General features: G+C 37.9%; 1 protein-coding gene across 4 annotated transcripts in view; it reads left to right on the forward strand.

Moving 5' to 3' along the window:
• The window catches only part of MCTP1 (multiple C2 and transmembrane domain containing 1), a 278549-nt gene that overhangs the window by 125754 nt on the left and 133335 nt on the right, over nucleotides 1–19460 (forward strand). For 3 of the 4 annotated variants that reach the window (XM_042787788.1, XM_032993082.2, XM_032993083.2), the window contains exons 3-6: nucleotides 405–547; nucleotides 3334–3413; nucleotides 3974–4082; nucleotides 10807–10845. In XM_042787788.1, the coding sequence (XP_042643722.1) occupies nucleotides 405–547; nucleotides 3334–3413; nucleotides 3974–4082; nucleotides 10807–10845 (371 nt within the window). The remainder of the gene's footprint in view (nucleotides 1–404; nucleotides 548–3333; nucleotides 3414–3973; nucleotides 4083–10806; nucleotides 10846–19460) is intronic. The other variant, XM_042787789.1, reaches the window with a different exon arrangement.

Raw genomic sequence — 19460 nt, forward strand, 5'->3', positions numbered from 1 at the left:
CATAAGATAATTAGATTAATATTTTACAGAAGTCACTTTAACTTTATAATCTTATTTTTTGTGATTGCATTAAGACAAAATCCTAGTCCTAATAAGGGCATAATTCTGTTAGCTAAAAACTGCACTGCAGTAGCCAATATTTCATGTATGACCTTGAGTATGGATTGCAAACAACAAAAGGTGATGCAAACACCCATTTGATGTTGCCACAGTGAATAACCTGAGTAATGACACTGTGGAAAATAGTAAATTATGTCAATAAAAAGTTCTTTCCTTAACTGCTGTTTTCGATTTGACTATCAGTAGAAATTATATTTAGTTATGTTTAAGGTAACTTCATCTTCATTCATTTAATGTACCGTACCAACAGGACATGATTAACAGTATATCTGTGTTGTTAACAGGAACCAGTGATCCGTACGTCAAGTTTAAACTTGGAGGAAAAGAAGTATTTAGAAGTAAAACAATACACAAGAACCTCAATCCAGTGTGGGAAGAAAAAGCTTGCATTCTTATAGATAACCCAAGAGAACCGTTGTATATAAAGGTGAGGCACTATCTTACTTATGTCTGTCAAATTACAACAGAAGAGTGATAGAAATCATTTTTATTTTGTAATTTTTTGTATACTGAAAAATTTATTGTGCAGTATTGCTTTACTAGAGACTATTTAGAGATGAAAATTATTTAAATTACAGCTGTAGAATGGTGATGTCAAAATTTTAAAAAAAAGGTAAATACAGGCATTTATGTTTATTTCATACCATAATTGTTTTATATTTCTTTAGTGTCATCTCAGGAGAAAGACAGAGGAAGTAAAATGTGTTTCGTGATGATGGTATCCCTTTTATTTATGGAAAGATCACTGCATAATTCTGTTATAAAGCATAATCTGTCCCGTTAATAGCAATTGTTTGCTGAGGTTAGTTTGAGAAGTTACCAAGATGTGTGTGTGCAATTTTCCTAGGTTTTGGGTTTTTTCTATTTTACCTGGACACATTAACTTTGATTATGTGCTTGCATTTTTTTTTTTTTTTTTTTTTTTTTGCTAACTTCATAACTCTCCTTAGTATGTCGCAGGTGAGGATGATTGTGTCATAATAGAGTCATTACTCATTCCGAAATAACAGATAGCTTGAGTTTAAATCAAAGAGGGGCCATCAATGCCCAGAGTAGTTAGCAGCGGTGCCACGGGTACTTTCTAGATAACCTTACTGGAATGGAAACTGTAAAGCTGTGATCATTGGTTTATAAGGCACAGAATGAAAAGGCGCTTTTCTGACTGCTATAGTTTATGGTGATCTATATCCAACAGTGTTCCTTAAATCTGTAAAACAAAGTAGGTAAAGATTAAACTCTAGAAATGGTATCGGAAAAACCATAGTCTTAACATTCTAGTTAGAACGTACATAGATCAAAAGTACTTCAAGAAGGTGTGGAAACTTAAGTCTTACCTACGTAATCCTTTTAATTGCTCTGAAATGATACAATACATCAGACCAGTACCAGTCTTAATCTCAAACAAATGACAAGTTTTTAATGGAAACACCAAATTGTAGATTTTTTTTTAGTAGACCAATGCCACTTAAACAGCCCTTGAGTATTGATCTGTAACGTGTTTCATGTCTTCTGATCAGATAAAGTACATCATTATTAGAAAAGCGTAACGTTAATTTCGATTCTCAGTTGGCATTTTCTTGCCTTTATTAAGTTTAGTGACTCATAATGAGTGAGCACATGCCCAGCACTGTGAAAGAGAGGAGAATATAAAAAGGACAATTACAACATAGCTACCTGTTCTGGTTTACTTATGCCAAATACCAAACCTGCAGTAGGGTCACAAGGGAATATATGTGTGTATTATTTTTTTTTTTTTTTCTAGGAAGGTTGTGTCAAGTGGAGTAATGTTTATTCTCTGAACACAGTGTGAAATATTTCAATTTTTATGCCTTTTTCAGGTATTCTAAGACATAATTAAACTGTACTAAGTCATCTGATAATATTTATTTGGCTTTTCATCTTGATAATTTGTAGGGGGAGAAATCAATTTTACTTTGCAACATGACCTTAGATTTCATGATTAGTTTTGTGTTTTTTTTTTTTTTTTTTTCCATTAGTATTAATATTAGACAGAAAATATGAGGGTACACTCAGGTGGATCAATGCATATGAGAGACCTGTGCTCAGATTCTTGCATTCAACCCTTTCATTCCCACAGTAGTGCTGCAGTCTTTGGGCCATAGGATTTCTGTTACTACTGTTTTAACCCAGTCCATACTAAGGTATTTGTAGAAGAGGAACAGCTTTGTCTGCCTCCTGGAAGAGTTTCTTTAAGACAAAAATTGAAGTATTTACATCAGAATTGAAGATCTTGAAGCTAGGCCTGTCACATCTCAGTTAAATGTTCTCATTGCTGGCTGTTCACTGATCCCACTGTTACTTAGAGCTGAAGGTATATTCTGGTCCTCAATGTTTGTCAAGAAGATTTAACTTACCAATAAAATTGATTTTGATAACTGACATTTTCCCATTTTTTTTTTGGTAATTTTACATCACAAATTTTCTTTGTTGCCATCCGCTCTCCTTGTTTATTTCCCTCTAAAAGTCATCCCCAGTTTATTTGTTATTTTTCTTTCTGACTTGGGAAGGCATAATCCATCTCAAATCATTGATACTATTCCATTTACTGGCCATGGATTCCTGTCTGGATGTCAGTAAATTTGTCCAGATGATTTCTCTTTTAGGTAGCAAGTTAGCAAGCAGGATCCTCCTAGTAGCATAATAAATGTCACTATTTGCCTGCATATATCCACCAAGTTTTCAGTTTAGATTACAGTATTTCTAAACCCCTAGAAATTTATACGACCTGCAAAACCTACAATTTTATCATTCCTAATACTGATGCAAGTGCTGTAACAACCCACTCTTCACAATATGTCGTCCTCTTGCAAAGTTGATAAGGATGTCAATGAATGTATACCAAATCAATGATTCTGCTTAGCTTTTGTTATTCTTTTGCTCTTCTTCCCTTTGGTGCCTATGTTTATAAAAATGCTTGTTTTGTTTTTATAAAGTTGATGTTCACATACGTGATCTGGAAATAGTATACCCCTGTACTTGCACACAATGCATTCTGACTTTTACATAAGCAGTTTCAAACTTGATTCTGTGGCCAGGAAGTTGCAGGTTACTTTCTGATAGTCCTGGTTTGACATGCAAGAAACACGTGGCTTAACTCTGGAAAAGGAGTTTCCGGAACCATTCGTAAAGCCAGAAAGCATCAAAAAAATGTTTCCAATACTGAAAAATGCATTTATCTCCTGTGCATCTTAGGTCTTTGACTATGACTTTGGACTTCAAGATGACTTTATTGGTTCAGCATTTTTGGATCTCACTTCACTGGAATTAAACAGGTATGCCACAAACAAGCCTATGCAGTAATTCTTTATGGTTATCTGCTGACACCATGTTTGTGGAATTGCAAGTAGAACGTCATGCTAGAAAATAACTATACAAGCCTACACCGCATACAACTAGCTGAGGAAAACCACTTTTGTTTAGGGAATTACTGTAATATGAATGTTAATATATTAACTGATAATGAACCACATATTTTACAGTGTCTACGGAAACATTAGTTTTACAACCACTTTAATCTTGTCTTTATATTACCCTCATTCACAGCATTACCACTTAGCGTTTAAATTTTATTTTTCTGTTTTTTAATCCATTAATATTACAGTTCAGATGTAATTACTTCACTACATTTAAGTACTTAACACGGACTAACAGGCTTTAGTATTTATTTATGAGGGTTTAAACTGCAAAACTTAAATGTACAAATAAGGTAAATCTGTGACATCGTTTTCAACTAGTTTCAAATAAATGCAGATGCCTTTAATTCTCATGATTCAGAAATTTCATTATGTGAGAGCCTGACATCAAGATAAATGCATACATTTTTGTCTCCTAGGCAAACAGATGTTACGTTGAGCCTGAAGGATCCTCATTACCCTGACCATGACCTGGGAAGTATATTGTTATCAGTTCTGTTGGCTCCTAGAGAAGAACAGCGAGAAGTGGTACTTTTAAATATTTTAATACATGTCATCACCCTTGTGATTGTTCTGTGGTTGCGTGAGTTAAAGCACAAGAGTAAACCACATATTCTGAGATTAATTTGATTTTTCCAGTTCTTAAAATAACAGTGAACAGTGTTTCTGGTATAGTACAGCATAGTTCATATGAATTAAATCCTCCCTGAGATAGGACTGAGGGATCCAGATGGATCATAAATGCTCAGCAGTTTCCAATAAAGTCAGTTGCAGCTGAACGGTGCTGATTAATATGGGAAAATATCAGTAAACCACTGGTGAAGAATTTTGGACCTAGTGCTGCCATCTCTAGATAAGAACATTTGAATCCTATTCCACTCTGAAAATAAAGAAACTTGAAGAAAGGTTGTAATTCTGCTTTTTGGCATCTAATGATGAAGTAGTATTTGATGTTTTTCAATGTAATGACTAGATTTCAATTACAAAATTGTGTGGTTTTCTAGTTTTATTGTAATTCCTTCATCAATCTTAGTTTTCTGAGCTGCTTAGTTGTAAGTGAAAACGGTTTCTGGTTTTATAGATCCTGTTAGTTGTGACAAATTCTGTCTCTAGCTGGATGTATTTTACTAGTTTTTTGTCAGTTGACTTTTGACTTAAGCAGCAGTAGTATAACTATGGCAGAAAGGCAGGAGGTGATATCTCACTCAGAGGTTGTAAAATAACGTGGTTTCCCTTGGCTTCAGAGAGGCCAAGAAAAAAAGTATTACTTAGTTTTCCATGGATATGGCCAACTATATGGCTTTTGTAAGAGCACCGATGTTTCTGTATGCTGCAGTGTGACACATCATCCTGTTTCATACCTGAGGAGTATTGGTAGGTGGTAATATTGTTCATTTTCTGTGTTTCTGCTTGCTATGGTTTATTAAATAGCCTAGTAGGTCAGTTGTTAGAACCAGGTGTTTGGCATTTGGTATGACAGAGATGTAGAGTTTTGAAATTTCTTCATGACATTCTGTTAGAACTTGATAAAAATAATGGAATATGGTAGTAATATGCAGGAAGTTTATTTAAATGATGTATTTTTCTTTCTTTTAGCAATATGTTTTTTCCAGACAACTCAGAACACTATCTTGCAAATTTGTACCACAAGAGTGTTTATCACTTAAATTGAGAAATATATTTCATTAACGGGGTTTTTTTGTGTGTGTTTGGGTAAGACCAGCATTTCTGAGTCAGCTGGTAACATCCTTGTTTTTCCAAGTGGCTTTGGTACTGTCCTGCCATAATTCTAAATCATGCAGCCCAGAAATACTATATTTTTACATAGGAAACCATTACGTGGACAGCAAGTTAGTTTTCTTTTTTCATGATACAGATAGGGTAGCTGCTGTGCCGCTCAGTGCTATCAGCTATTACACAGAGAGAGCTCAAGAAAGTGACAGGTGAGAAAGTGAAATTAAGACACTACAGTGTAACGTCTCTTTCGTATGGGTATTTACTTGATGAATTAGCAACTGGACATCTGAAGTAACGGGAGCGCCACTGACTTGCTGGAGAGCAGGTTTTTTCATATCCAGCTGACTGGTTTTAGTAGGAGGAAGAATTGTTTTTGTGCTGTTACGCATTTCATTATTTGCCTTCTACTTAGTAAGGTAATCCTTTTAGTTTAGCTCAACTGACCAATTTTTCCTCCCATTCGAACTGTTACTTAGGACTTCATTCTGAAAATGTCCAAGATTCAGATTAAAATTCTGATTCCTAATCTGAGTTTGTTAGAAACCAGCCTTCCCAAGATACAGATCTCATAGTGGTTCTGACACAGTTGCAGTAAAATCAAAGAATTTGTGTCACAATACAGGGAAGATGGCCTACAAAATTAATAACAAATTGCTGTATATGAATTTGTTAGGGGTTTAATAATTCAAGGCGCAATTATCTTTTATTCAGTTACCACATGTACTTATTTATTTATTTATTAGATTTTATTTACTCTCTAAGGAGTAGATATATTACAAAATGTATTGCCTCAATTAAACTGTCATCCTTGGTTATTTTTAAAAGGTCTTGCAATAATGAGGATAATTTTTATTGACTTTAATATGGTTGAGATCAATAAATTTTCAAATGTTATGTTAGAGGAACGAGGCTAATTCTTGTCCACTCTGCAAATGTACACTGTATAAAGTAGTAATTTTACTTACTCCTGATTTGTGCTGCATTCTAATTGAATGATTACTTCTTCCCTTCTACTTGGATATCTCTATATAGGTAATAATTCAAATAGTATAGTTGAAAGTTATAGATAAAAACCTGTGAGCACCTTTAAATAGGCTTTAATGACTGCTGCAGAGAAGACACAGAAACACTGTCTCTTTACAGCACATGCATTTTTTTCCTAAGTCACTGCAAATTTATTCAGATCCGGTTGGTTTGATATCCCTATATAGCCTACATTTCAAAAATGTATTTTCTTCTCAGTAAATTTTAGTTTGTTCAGGTGATAACTCTAAATTGCTTGTACGTGTTATCCCATGTAAATGGTGTGAAATGGTAAAATCATCAAGCTGAAGGATTCAGAAATTAACTGATAGTACTTAGATTTTCAGGTTCCCTATTTCTATATAATTAAAATGAGAGTGTTCATTAAGACCATTGGGGAAATTAAAAAAAAAAGAAGCAACTTCAACAAAAGAAGTGTCAGCTTTCCCACGTAGCTGTAGAAGCAGCACTGTGTCTGATCCTGTATTTTGGGCAGCTCTGTAGCCGAAATCCAGCCCCAGTCCCGTTGACCAGACTTGCTGTTTGCGATGTGTTTGCTGGGTGAGTTTTTGGTGCGGATCAGACTTTCGAAGGAGATCCCCCTTCACTGCCTGACCTGGGGCGACTGAGGGTGTTCTGGGGTTCATGTGCTGATGCGCAGATAAAGGCAAAGTCTTTCGGGGATGCATTTGTGTAGCTAGAGGACAGGTCTTGAAGCAGAGAATTTTACTGGCATGTCAGAATAATGCAGCTGTGTATTACAGGAAGATGCATCTTGTCACACTGCACAAGAAATACTGATGCTGGTGGATGATAAGATACTCCAGTTGGAAATTTTAAGTTAAATGGTACAAAGCTGGGGGCCTTGTATATTGCTGCCTGTCAGTGAGAGAGGTATTACTACAAATGATTCAAAAAATAAGCAGTCACACTGAGTAATAGCTGATTTTGTTTTGGGTGGAACCATCTCCTGTGAAGTCTTGAGGTGTGCAGAGTGATGAGGGGGAGATTTGGTACACACAGGAACATTCTCTTTCTCATCTTTCTGGAAGAAGTTCTGATGAAATGCAGATTTTCTGTGTGCTGACTGATGAGGTGTTCTTTGGAATTTATAACCGGACAGTCCAGTTTCCTAGGAACAAAATAGATTACATCTCTGGATTCAGATATCAATTAAGAATGTATAACTGTATGTAAAAATGTATTATAGACTAGGAGACGGGAGTGTTTATCTTTGAGTCGTGGTAGATGGTGAAAAACAGTGCTTAAGTAATTTACAATTTGTGTTTTTCCAGTAGAAGAATATTCAACACGGTTTCAATTAAAGGGCTTCCAGTATAATAGTTTCCTAAATAAGAACACACTATTTGATTTTTGTGGTGTGTTTTATTGGAAGAAAATGCAGAAGTAGCCTGCAGTTATCGCTGAATATTAATGTAAGAGTATAGGCAGGTGAGCAAATGAAAATTTCTAGCAAACCTTGTATATAATTATCTTTGTCTTTTGCAACCCAGTGCTGGTTCTAACAGCATAAAAATGTGAACTTTAAAAGTAAGAATCTTGTAATATCTCATTTAAACTGTGTACATGAATAGAAGTCTTATTCTTTTGATTTTTGACAAATGAAGGGAATCTGATTTGTTCTGAGTTTTGAAGAATCATAAATCACAAAGCAAAATTGATGAATGAATTATTCCTTTACAGCTGTAAAAATGTCTTTAGTATTCGCGAAAAGTATAATCTATTTCTGGCCCAACACGATTAAGTTGCAGTAGCACTAGTTCCAATAATTCATTTGCATTTGCTCTGTGCTGTTAATAACAGTTGTCCTTTACATTAATGCAGCATTTTTAATTATTTTGCTTTGGGAGGACAGATAGTTTAGATAAGTAAACCAAGAAGACACGAAGTAAATAAGTATGGGAAAAGTACGTATATATAAAAACTTTAAAACTTGTGAGCGCTAAACAATATTTTTTAACTCTTCTTTTAAAAAATAATGTGTTTATGATGTACTTTCTGTATTTTTCATTAATTTCTCCTTTGGATGACCAGTTTAAAAGAAGTCAGAACCAGCAACGATTTGATTTTTTTTCCTTAGACCTTCTCCAGTGAAGCTCGTTTTGTTTCTTTTAATTCCGACAGTATTCTGCTAATGTTTCCCTGCGGATCCATGTACTGCTGTGCATGCCCGTGTGCCGTTTGCATGCATGCTGGTGTAGAACCGTGTGCTTGGTGGTGCAGCCACGGGTGCCGGGGCGCATGTGGGTTTCTCCGGCTCTTTCCCCGGCAGATTTTGGCGCGCAGATTTCGCCCCTGGGGAACTTGCAGAGTGACTCTGAGTTCCTCAGAGCCGCACGCCTCCCCTGGCTACTCCACAACAGTTGTTTCCAACCTTGGCCTTAGGGGCAACTCTCAGCTACAGGATATGAAAAAACTGATGAGAACTGTTGCCTTGAGGCCAGCAGGGATTGGGGACTGCTGTTCCAACGCTGCCAACGGCCTGAGCAGCACAGAAAATGGAAAGAAAGAAAGAAACGTATGAGTGCTACTTGGATGTTGTTACTTAATAACTTTCACAGCTTCACAGCCTTGCTTTTTTCCTTAAATAATTTATCCCAAGTGATGCTTAATATTTTTTTGTTTCATATGAAAGTATTAACAACATTCATATGCTGTCAATTTCCTTGCTGTCTTAAATCTTACAATGCAATATTTATTTTTTGTTAATTTGCCAGAGGGGTAATAGCATTGTAGAAAAAAAGAATGACAGAGATGGACTCGGGGCATGGAATGTTTTCACATGGAAAAGCTCCATGTAGATCATCCATCCTAATCTGCCACGTGCTATAGATTTGTTTTATTGGCTTCTGAGGATGGTTATGATGGCTTCAGCTTGTCCTGCTGCAGCTGGTGGTGATGCTGATGCACTCAAGAAGTATGGCCATACGTTTCTGCAGCTGCTACCCAAACTGAACTCCCCGGAGTTGAAATAGCACTCGATGTGTAGTTAATTCAGCTGTCAGGCCGTATCCTCCTCCTTGCTCACAGCCTGGTCCGGAGCCCAGTGAGCCTGAGCTCTGACTTGTAGCTGCGTAGGATTCAGCAACGACGGGGAAGGGAGGAGCTGTGCTGTGCTGGACAGGACCCAGGACCTCGGAGGTTTTCTCCAGGGCCAGCTGTGGGACTCAAGCTGCTTAATTCTTACGAGCCTCTCCTGTAAAAATGAGTTAAACGGCTTTCTCCAGCTTTATAAAACATTTACTATCTATGTGTATTTTCCAAAGCCACAGTGCTACAGTTATCATTAACTTATGGCCGAGCCTAACTGACCACAGCATCTTAAAAATTTTCCTTAGCAGCTAGTTGTTTTTCTTGTATAAAAAAAGCCTGTTTCTATTTGAAGAATTTCTGGATATTTCAAAAATATAAAACCCACATATTTTCTCCCATGTTCATTTTTTCCCCACGTAATGCTTTTATTTCTTTGCAAGGAAAATGATTGCATTTCAAAATTTATTTCCATTATCTAAAAAAAAAAGTGTTTTTGCAGTAGTTAATAAAAACGAAAAATTAAGTTTGCTTTACATGACAAAGTTTCAACAGAAATTAGTGGCCTTTGATTTATTCTTGTTCAGTGTCAACAGCAGGCTGCTAAATGTTACTGAACTGTATAAATTAATTTCAACGTGTTTCCACATAACTGCTTTAAGCAGCTGTTGTGTTCACAGATAAATTGCCCACATTCATCTTGACCAATACGTCTCTTTTAGTTAATGATTAAGAATCTGTGTCAGTGGGCACTGGACACTTTGCCTCCCAGCATGTCAGAGCATTGTCTCTAGCAGTGCCAAGGCTTTATGGATTATTTAGGTAATGGGATGGAGCTACTATATTTTGGTTTTGTTTTTAAAGAGTCAAGGTATGAATTTTTTTCTACCCCATGTGCATAATTACCAAGTCAAAGAGCTATTTTTACTGCTGTGAAACTAATCAGCAGTGGTAACCTTAAGGATTTTGTAATAGATGCATGTTCTGCAAAGAGCCCTATACAGGATTCTTCTTACATGGCTAAACCTGTGAGCTAAACAGTTGTGTTCCAAAAAATTGGAGTACATTAATATTAAAAAAACTATCATTCAGGTATCAGTCAAAACTGAAGTCACTATCAGTAATGACACATTAATTTTTTTCATTTGCTTATGTAATTCTTTCTTTCTTTCTTTCTTTTTTTTAAAAAAAAAAAATGATTTCACGTAATGCATTATCTCTGGAAATGAGACGTTCATACCACGCCGGAAAGTATGCCAGGGTGGAACGGTGCTGCTAGTTGTCTGGATTTATTTCAGTCTTGTGTAGTTGTCACTGGAGTGTACGTGTTGCTGCTTCGGTTGTAGTGGTGGTTAAATGTGGATTGTCCCACTGGAGACAGTTGGCCTCCTTCTCTGTATTGCAGAGGAAAGGTAATTAAAATGCTCTATTTTATTTTCAGACAATGCTAATGAGGAAGAGTTGGAAAAGATCAAGTAAGGTAACTTTTAGCATGTGGTCTTCTGGCTTTTTTTTTTTTTTTTTAGAAGAGCTATGATGTTTTACCAAACATGCCATCTAGATCTGAAAACCTGTCGCACAGGATTCGTTCTCCTTCAAAGTGTGTTTTAATGACGTTGTTTCATGTTTCATCAAATCAAAATCATGAAACACTTGAGCTTTGAATGTAATCATGAAACCTCTCAACTTTGTTACAGCATTTTAGCCTATCTTGAAGTCATCTAGTAACTTCCTGTAAGTGGCAAACGTATCTTGATGCTTTTTCTAAGACCCTTCTCATGCAGAAGCAATTTCCTTGAAGCTTACTTGTTGACGTTAACAGGCGATTCACACCAAAGGGTAACTTCAGGTTTCATGTTGCCTACTCTTACTACTGATTAGAGTTTCTGGGTGTGGAAGTTATCTCCCGATGCCTCCCAGAGGTGGATCCGCCTGGTCGCTGGTGGTGCGCAGATGGCAGCGGCTTCCCAACCTAACAAACCGTTCTCCATCCCCGCTTCATACAGCTCTGTAGGTGCCTCTTCAGGCAAATTCAGTGTCTGGTTTTTCTCCTCTGAGGAGGAGTCATGAAAGTGACAAAAACGGGGCAGTGTATGCTTTTTTTCCACTAGGGAAAGACTGGGAGTTTGACTGTAGCGGGATGCAGTCCATTTTTTACCTTTTTCCTGTATATGTCTCCAAAAAGGTAGAGAAAATGCGTATAGTTTCTCAGTAGTTTCCTGGCCACTCTTCCATAATGATGCTATGCAGCTTTCAAGGTTTAAGCCTTCTTATTGTTATTTGCATAATTAAAAATAGAATTAAAATTTCTCAAAGTCTTGAGCTGCTGTGGTAGATCTGGGTATTTTTGAGACATTATCATGGAAAAGTATTAAAATGGGAAAAAATAAATAGCTATGTGGGGTGATTTCACCTACTTTGTAAAGCGATTTACTTTTCTAGCATATTGATGCACAAATTCAAATAGAAGTTTATTAATAAACAGTGTTGTATATAGTACTCATTGACAGATATTTGCACGGTATTTTTAACCTTTCGATAAAAAAAGAGAGCAGGGTTCATAATTTTGGGGTTATGGATGGGGTTTTCACACGGTCTGCTTCTGTGGTGCAGAAAAGTATTCAATCTCTGTTTCCTTTTTGAAATCTGTAAAGTGATGATATGTAGAATTTTGATTCTCATACGGTTCATGTAGCTTTTCCTGAAACACGATAGTTTGGAATTCTTCAGAGCTGTTTAAGTGAATTATTTATCTTGTGTTTTCCTTTGTTACATTCATGTGATAACAACTCATGCGGTAGTTGCCATTTTTGCAAAGGGTTGTATCAGAAGATTTGGCAAAGAGCGAATGTATGAATGTAAATGCTGTATTTTTCTACATCTATCTCTGCTGAAGTAGTAATTTTACCTGGAGATGTAATGTATGTACGACGTACTACATTCACTGTTGTGTGTGTAGTTTATATACAGAAGTATCTCAGTTAAACCACAGGAGCTCATTTGCCTCGTGGGTCTATCGCAGAGTTCCAAATCTTTGGTCTGCTGTCAGGAAAACAAATAAAAAAATCTTCTATATACAAAGAATCCCTTCACAAAAAATGCTGTTCTCTGATGTGCAGGATGATCAATATTAAATAAGACATCATTTGCAGATTTTAAAAAAGTCTAGAAATAGGTGCTTAATGCTAATAGATAATAGAGAAAGTGCCCTGTTTGAGATCCTTCTTCTTCAGGAGATGCTGCTTCTCCTGAGATCTGAGAAAAAACAGAGTATTAAAACTTTTTAGAGATACTGTTATAAAATTTTCTAAACCTGTTAGCTCTCTAGAGTCTTTACAATGGCACTTCTAGTAAATTAATTTGATTTTACAGATTATGACAGTATATTTTACTTTTTCAAATTCCTGTACTTGAAGCCGACCTCTTCTGTGACACACGTAGCTTGAAGTTAAGACATAGCAGTGCAGACCACCCTGGCATTGCTTGTGTTCATGGGCTGCGTTGCTTGCCCATGGTTCCCTGGGCACGTGTAGTAGCTGTGAAAAGAACCGTAACTAGTCATCTCTACTACTGTATTATGGTATTCACGTACTTGCAGACAATTACTCTGGCCAAATTCTGAGTCTCTACTTCAAATACTGCCCCTCTGTGCACCCTAGAGATGAAGTTAAGGTCTCATGAAATACCCAGGTCAATGAAGCTTTGTCATTTTACTTATTTTGTGTGTAAACCAGTCTTTTTAAACTTACTAGTGTTGTAAACATTTGTTAGTGGCGTTGCAAAATTGTAACACCACTTTTGCTTTTGTTTTTATTTTTTTTTTTTTCTTCTGTTGCTGTTGTTTTTTGGTGGTTTTTTTTTCTTTACTTTTCCCTGTCATGTTTGCTTTATACCAAACATACTCTTCATCAAAATTCACAGGAGCGACATCACTCCCCGCACTGTCCAGGTCAGAGGGAATGCTCATCTTTCACTGAATCTAGCAAAAATTGCATTCAAACAATTTTGAAGTCAGAGCATTTATGTCTTTTTTCTGTGAAAAGGAAACACAAATTTCCTGTCTTCAGTGGAGGAGACTCCTGGTGGGCTATTTAAAATACCCAAAGCTACTTATTTAAAAAACAAAAACCAACCAGAACCACAACTTCTGCTGGGAAGTTACAATTTGCATTTGGTTTCGAATTGATTGCTTTATTTCATTCAGCACAAGCTTAGTGTTGCATTAAAGCAAACTGGTGGCCAGTGATCACGGCTTCGCAGTGCTTGTAGGCTCCGTTAAACCAAACAGAGGATTTTTTAGCGTCTTTTTTATTTTAAAAAAGCTATTGGAAGAGCTTTGACGTGTGCGGAATGGCTTTCCTCTCTGTGCATGGATCTGACATGCTCTGGTTCTGTGCTTCTCCACATCCACTGCAGTTTTCCTTTAGGGCCAATTTGCCTTTTAGCCCTATTTCCTCTGCTGAAGATGCAGACTTCCCTGACAGCTCTCATTCTTTGGGTTGAGGGAAGCAAACTTCCTGCTTCTCTCTTGCTTTTTAAACCGTCTGGATACCAGATCTAATTTGCTGAAACAGTTGTTGCAGTCTAGGTATAAAAGGAGCACAGAGAAGACCACGCTTGCAAGAGAGGTAATTTATTACTAATAGTCAACACCACCTCTGAGGGCGAGATGAGTAGTGCTAATTGCTGAAGTGATTTCCATGACAAAATCCTTGAGGTGCAAGCTATCCATGGGATGAGAATTTAATCATTGCTATTTCCAGCACGAGCCAGTGCAGACTAGTTGGGAAGAGTTGTTTTCTCCTTTTTCTTCTGGTTATGAAAACAAGAAAAAAAATCAGGTCTGACTTCTTATTTACTAATTCTCCGCAACACAGGGGCTTAATCAATAGCTGAGGAAAGGGTGTAGGAAGGGAGCTTGTTAAAATGTTGGCAGCATAAAATTGAGTTGGAAATGCACATATTTCCCTCTTTCTCCTTGTCATTTTTTTAGTGTTCAGTGCAATGCGTCAAATATAATAATAATAAAAAAATCTTAGAGTTTTCTTTACCATTATGAAGCCTAAAGGTGATAACAGAGGAAAGAAGAGACTGTTTAAATGCACTATTTTTTCTCATGTAAAAACTGTGTTCTCTTTAATTAAGTACTTCGTCCTCATTTTTCTCATAGCTTTTAACGGTGAAATTTCATTACTGTTGCCATGCCTTTACTACCAACATATTTAAAAGATAAAATCTTACTGCTTCGAAAACTTTTTAATGTGAAATGGTGTTTAAATGTAAAATCAAAAGCATAAATACTAAACTTGGGGTCAGTGAAGCTGCAGTTACAATTCAGCACTGACAAATGTGTTTTCCAGCCAAAATCAAAACTTCCCCTTGATTATAGCTGGAAATGGGGAAGGGGAAGAACCTATATGCTTTTTTTTTAAAAAAAAAAAAAAAGAAAACAACCCACAGCTTTTACTTTTTTTTTTTTTTTTTTTTTAGAGTTGTCAAGTAATTCTGCTTGCATTTGACAATTAATGCTTTGCTTCAGCTTAAGCAGAAGCCTTTATTTGGACAACCTCTCTCAAAGAGCATTCCATTTTATCTAGAGCGGGCACTTTTCTGCGTAGAACCTGAAGATACCCATAAATACTTTGTGAAAGATCTCCTGTTCCCTCTGCTGCTGTACATATTACAGGAGGTTAATTCAGAAAAGGGTGAGGGGTAGTGGCTTCAGCTGGTGCTAGTTACTTACAGGGTAATGCACACAGAGCTCGCTTTGAAAGTTTCATCCTTGCTGTGCGGGGTGGGAGAAAAGGAAGACAAAAAAATACAAGACAAGGAATTTCAGAAGGTAACTGGAACATCTCTGGAAGACGAGGCTGATGTCAAGGCAGGCAGTGTTGGTGCACAGACCAAACCTCACTTGCCAGAATTTCAAGTGTCTGGAGTATTTAAAAATCTACCTGTGTGCAGGGCAGGTATGAAAAAGACAGAAAATAGGATTAACAGCCTGAAAAGTTGTCTTCCTACCTTAAAGTGGGAATAATGACAACTAAACTGTGTTTGACAGGTGTTTGTTTAATCTGTCCTTAAAAATCTGCAGTGATGGATATTCTACAGCCTCCCCAGAGGGCCGGTTCCAGTGGTTAACTATCATTTCCATTAAAGGCTGTTTTTTTTCCCTTGCGTCTAGCAGTATCTCCCATGGTGCAGATTAAGCTCATCTCTTCCCACAACACAGATGGATATGTTTGATCACAGTGAGTTGTGCGCAATTTGTATACACATTTTAGAGTGAGTCTGCAAAAAAACGATCCTTTGAAATACATGTGCGTGTGTTTGTGTATACTTCATTCCCAGGGAAGGTCTGGGTGCTCAGGTGCTAACGATGAGGGGCGTGTAAGAGGAAACAAAACAGCGCTGTTTGGGATGAAGTTTTAGCGTGAGCAGGAAATAGGTCAGAGTGAGTAGTGAGAAGATGGGAGAAATCAGCAAGTGTGGTGGGTTGAGCCCGGCCAGCACGAAGCCTTGGCAGGAGCCAAGACCTGGTGTCACCAGCGCTGGTTTAGCCGCGGATGCAAAGCCCAGCGCCGCCCAGAGTGCTGTGAGGAAAGAGACCTCCATCCCAGCCAGACCCAGTGCAGGGTCTGGCGAAGCTCTGTGGTCAGACTGGTTTGCTGACAACCATTGCTGGACCTTCGCTCGCTGATTGCTGCAGAGGGGGGAGGAAGCCTCTTCCTAGGGACAGGGACTTCACTAGCAATCACAGATACTCCATATGTCTTCCCACTGCTGCTGTAGCATAGAGGGACTTGACACAATGTGGATTTACTGGCCATTCCCAGAGAAAATAGATGCGTCAGATAAATGTATTTTGCTTTCATCAGACAACCTTCATAAGCTTCATTGTGTTTGTAGTCCTGCAGGACAACAGAATACACCATCTAAGATGAGAGTGCTGAGCTCTGGTACCTGCTGAAAAGTTCTGGTAGCTTATAGAGGGCACATACAGTGTGCTACTCAAATGAGCAAAATACCCATTTTTTCACACAATAGTTGAGAGGAAGGTGCAACACCTGAGTCTTCTTGTCCTAAGATGTCAGGGTGGAAAACATTTGGAAATTAAGGTTGGCTTGATCAGTTGTCAACATGTCTTCCCTTTCTGCTTACTTAATTTACAAGACAGGAGTATGAGAGTGATCAAGTTCTGTCTCAATATTAATTTAGGTCTTCCAAACTGAAAATGAGAAGGTGTCAGTGTAATTTTTGCCTCTTAGGCAACATTTGTCCCCCCCGGTTGTGAACTTGAAGAGTAACCCTGGTGTAGCTCCTCTATTCACTACACAATGTACTGATGAGTTAGTTAACTCACAGGGAGGATGGGTAACCAAAAGCCATAATATACTGGCTGACCAAGCTATTTATACTCCTCGCTTTTTAAAAAAAAAAAATCTGGTGAAATTGGTGTGTTCCCACATAGAGGTTTGATTTTCCCTGCACAGTATTTTCTGACGTTTATCTGGAAAAGTTTGGGCCAGATTAGCTAGAGGATGAGTGAGGTGCTATCCCATATTAATAGTTTATTTCAACAAATCCTACGTTCCTGGAGAACTACTTAATATTCTCACTGTCTCTATTCATGATTTGTATACAAAACCAAATGGAAGAATGTAAGGCTCTCAGTTGCTAACTGCTGACTTTTCAAAATTTATTTTAGAAACTTTTCTAAAAATATATGTGTTCTAGTTGTACAAACTAAAGTGCCAAAAGCTGTGGCCTTATTAACTGATGCTTTTATGCCCAACTCAAAATATTTAGTTTGTGTAACTCCTGATTTGCCATTTCCTAATATCAAAGGCCTTGTGAAGCCTTTTTTACTGTTAAAATTGAAACAAATGCTTTTCCACTGGAATACGGTGCCTTTTGAGTAGAGAATAGAATTGGAAATAGCAAATCGTGGTCTAAGGGTCGAAAAGACAAGCAGTAACATAGATTTGTATGATATTTCTTAATTGAAGGAATTTGCAATCAGTTCGGTCTTTCAACCAAAACTCCGTGAGATTTCAGAATAGAAGGTAGAATTATTGGGTTTGGGTTTTTAAGAAGAATCTTCTAGGATTGAGAAAATACTTGGTTTTGTAAGGCATGAGGTTCTAGATGTCAGTTTATCAGCTGTAAATAGTGCTTGATAGAAAGCTACTAAATAATGGAATAGAAGTAAAAAATGTCAGAATAGATACACCTGTCTGTTAGACATCTGGTTATAAAAATTATGCAAATATTTGGTGAGGCTCATATTTGCATTACTTGTACGTGAGCGTTAACAGCTGATACCGCTAACGATCCAGTGGGTGCAGTAGCATTTCAGTGTGAGGCGCCCGGGGTTCACGCCCGCAATTCCAAACGCGCGGGGAGTCCCCGAGCGCCGGTGGCCGCTGTCCTGCGAGCCACCTTCACGTCAGGGTCAGGGTCAGGGTCAGGACCGTGGTGGCACCGGTCACACCGGGCCATAGCGGAGTCATCAGGAGGCCGGCTGACTTCCCCGTGCTGCAGCCAGTTTCCAAGAGGAGTTGCTGGGGGGAAGGCGAGGGCGAAGGTTGGGGTTGTACTGACGAATTATTGGGTAATTCAACCCTAACCCTAAGACATTTTTTGCTTCTATTCCATTATTTAGTAGCTTTCTATCAAGCACTCTTTACAGCTGATAAACTGACATCTAGAACCTCATGCCTTACAAAACCAAGTATTTTCTCAATCCTAGAAGATTCTTCTTAAAAACCTAAACCCAATAATTCTACAATAATTCAACCCTAACCCTAACCCTATCCCTAACCCTCAACCCCTAACCCTAACCCCTAACCCTAACCATAACCCTAAACCTAACCCTAACCCCCTAACACTCACGCAAAACCTAATCCTAACCCTAACCCTAAGCCTAACCCTAACCCCCACCCTAACCCTAACCCTAACCCTAACCCTAAACCTAACCCTAACCCCCTAACACTCATGCAAAACCTAATCCTAACCCTAAGCCTAACCCTAACCCCCACCCTAACCCTAACCCTAACCCTAAACCTAAACCTAACCCTAACCCCCTAACACTCACGCAAAACCTAATCCTAACCCTAACCCTAACCCTAAGCCTAACCCTAACCCCCACCCTAACCCTAAACCTAACCCTAACCCTAATCCTAACCCTCAACCCTACCCTAACCCCAACCCTAACATTAACCCTAAACCTAACCCTTACCCTAACCCTTACCACTCTGACATCTCTGACATCTCCTGCCCGAACACCGCGTAAATATTGCCACTGTTTTCCAGAAAACACAACCATGGCGAGTGCTTAATAGAGTCACAACCTTCAACGTGTTACACCTGAGCTGGCTCCAGCAAGTGCACTTAAGTAGAATGCACAACAGGTGGGTTTAGCAAACTACAAAAAATGCGTGAAGTGCTGCAGAAGTATCAGCTCTTACTGCAAATATTGTAACGCCACCAGACGATTGCTACTGCAGTGACAGTATTGAGTTGCTAAAGCAAACGTCCTGAACCAGATTTGACATGTCATTCGTATTGGAAACACACAGGGTACGGAGCATTGTAAATTTCTCACCTACAGAAATTCAGTTAGCTTCACCTAGAATTAAAATATCCTAAAATATAGTTGATAGAAAGTTAAGGTAAATGTCCTTTCATACAGTAATTATCAATAGTATTTACAGAATTTACCATTTACAGAACTTGCTTAGTCACAACGAGCAAACATTAAAAAGGAATCATTGTGATTGCATTGAAGGCATTTTTGTAGTTCTGTGTTTACATGTTGATGACTTCTGCAAGGCGTTACGCTTTGTGTGGTTTCTGATAGAGGAAAAGCACCGTGAAGGCATATGACTGTCCCTTGATGTTTTCATCACGTGGACAAGGTATGTAGAACTAGCAGCTGTCTCTATTGACATTCTCAATCTTTATTTTAAATGTTTTGTCCATGCCATGCAAGCATCCTAGAAACTGGGGGAGAAGAATTGTCTTTGCTTGAGTTTGCGGTAGTCATTTACAGCACTGTCCTTGATTCACTCTGCTGTATTTGTTCATCTGCCC

This window comes from Tyto alba, unplaced genomic scaffold, assembly GCF_018691265.1.
Source record: "Tyto alba isolate M040663 unplaced genomic scaffold, T.alba_DEE_v4.0 Super-Scaffold_13, whole genome shotgun sequence".
NCBI lineage: Eukaryota > Metazoa > Chordata > Aves > Strigiformes > Tytonidae > Tyto > Tyto alba.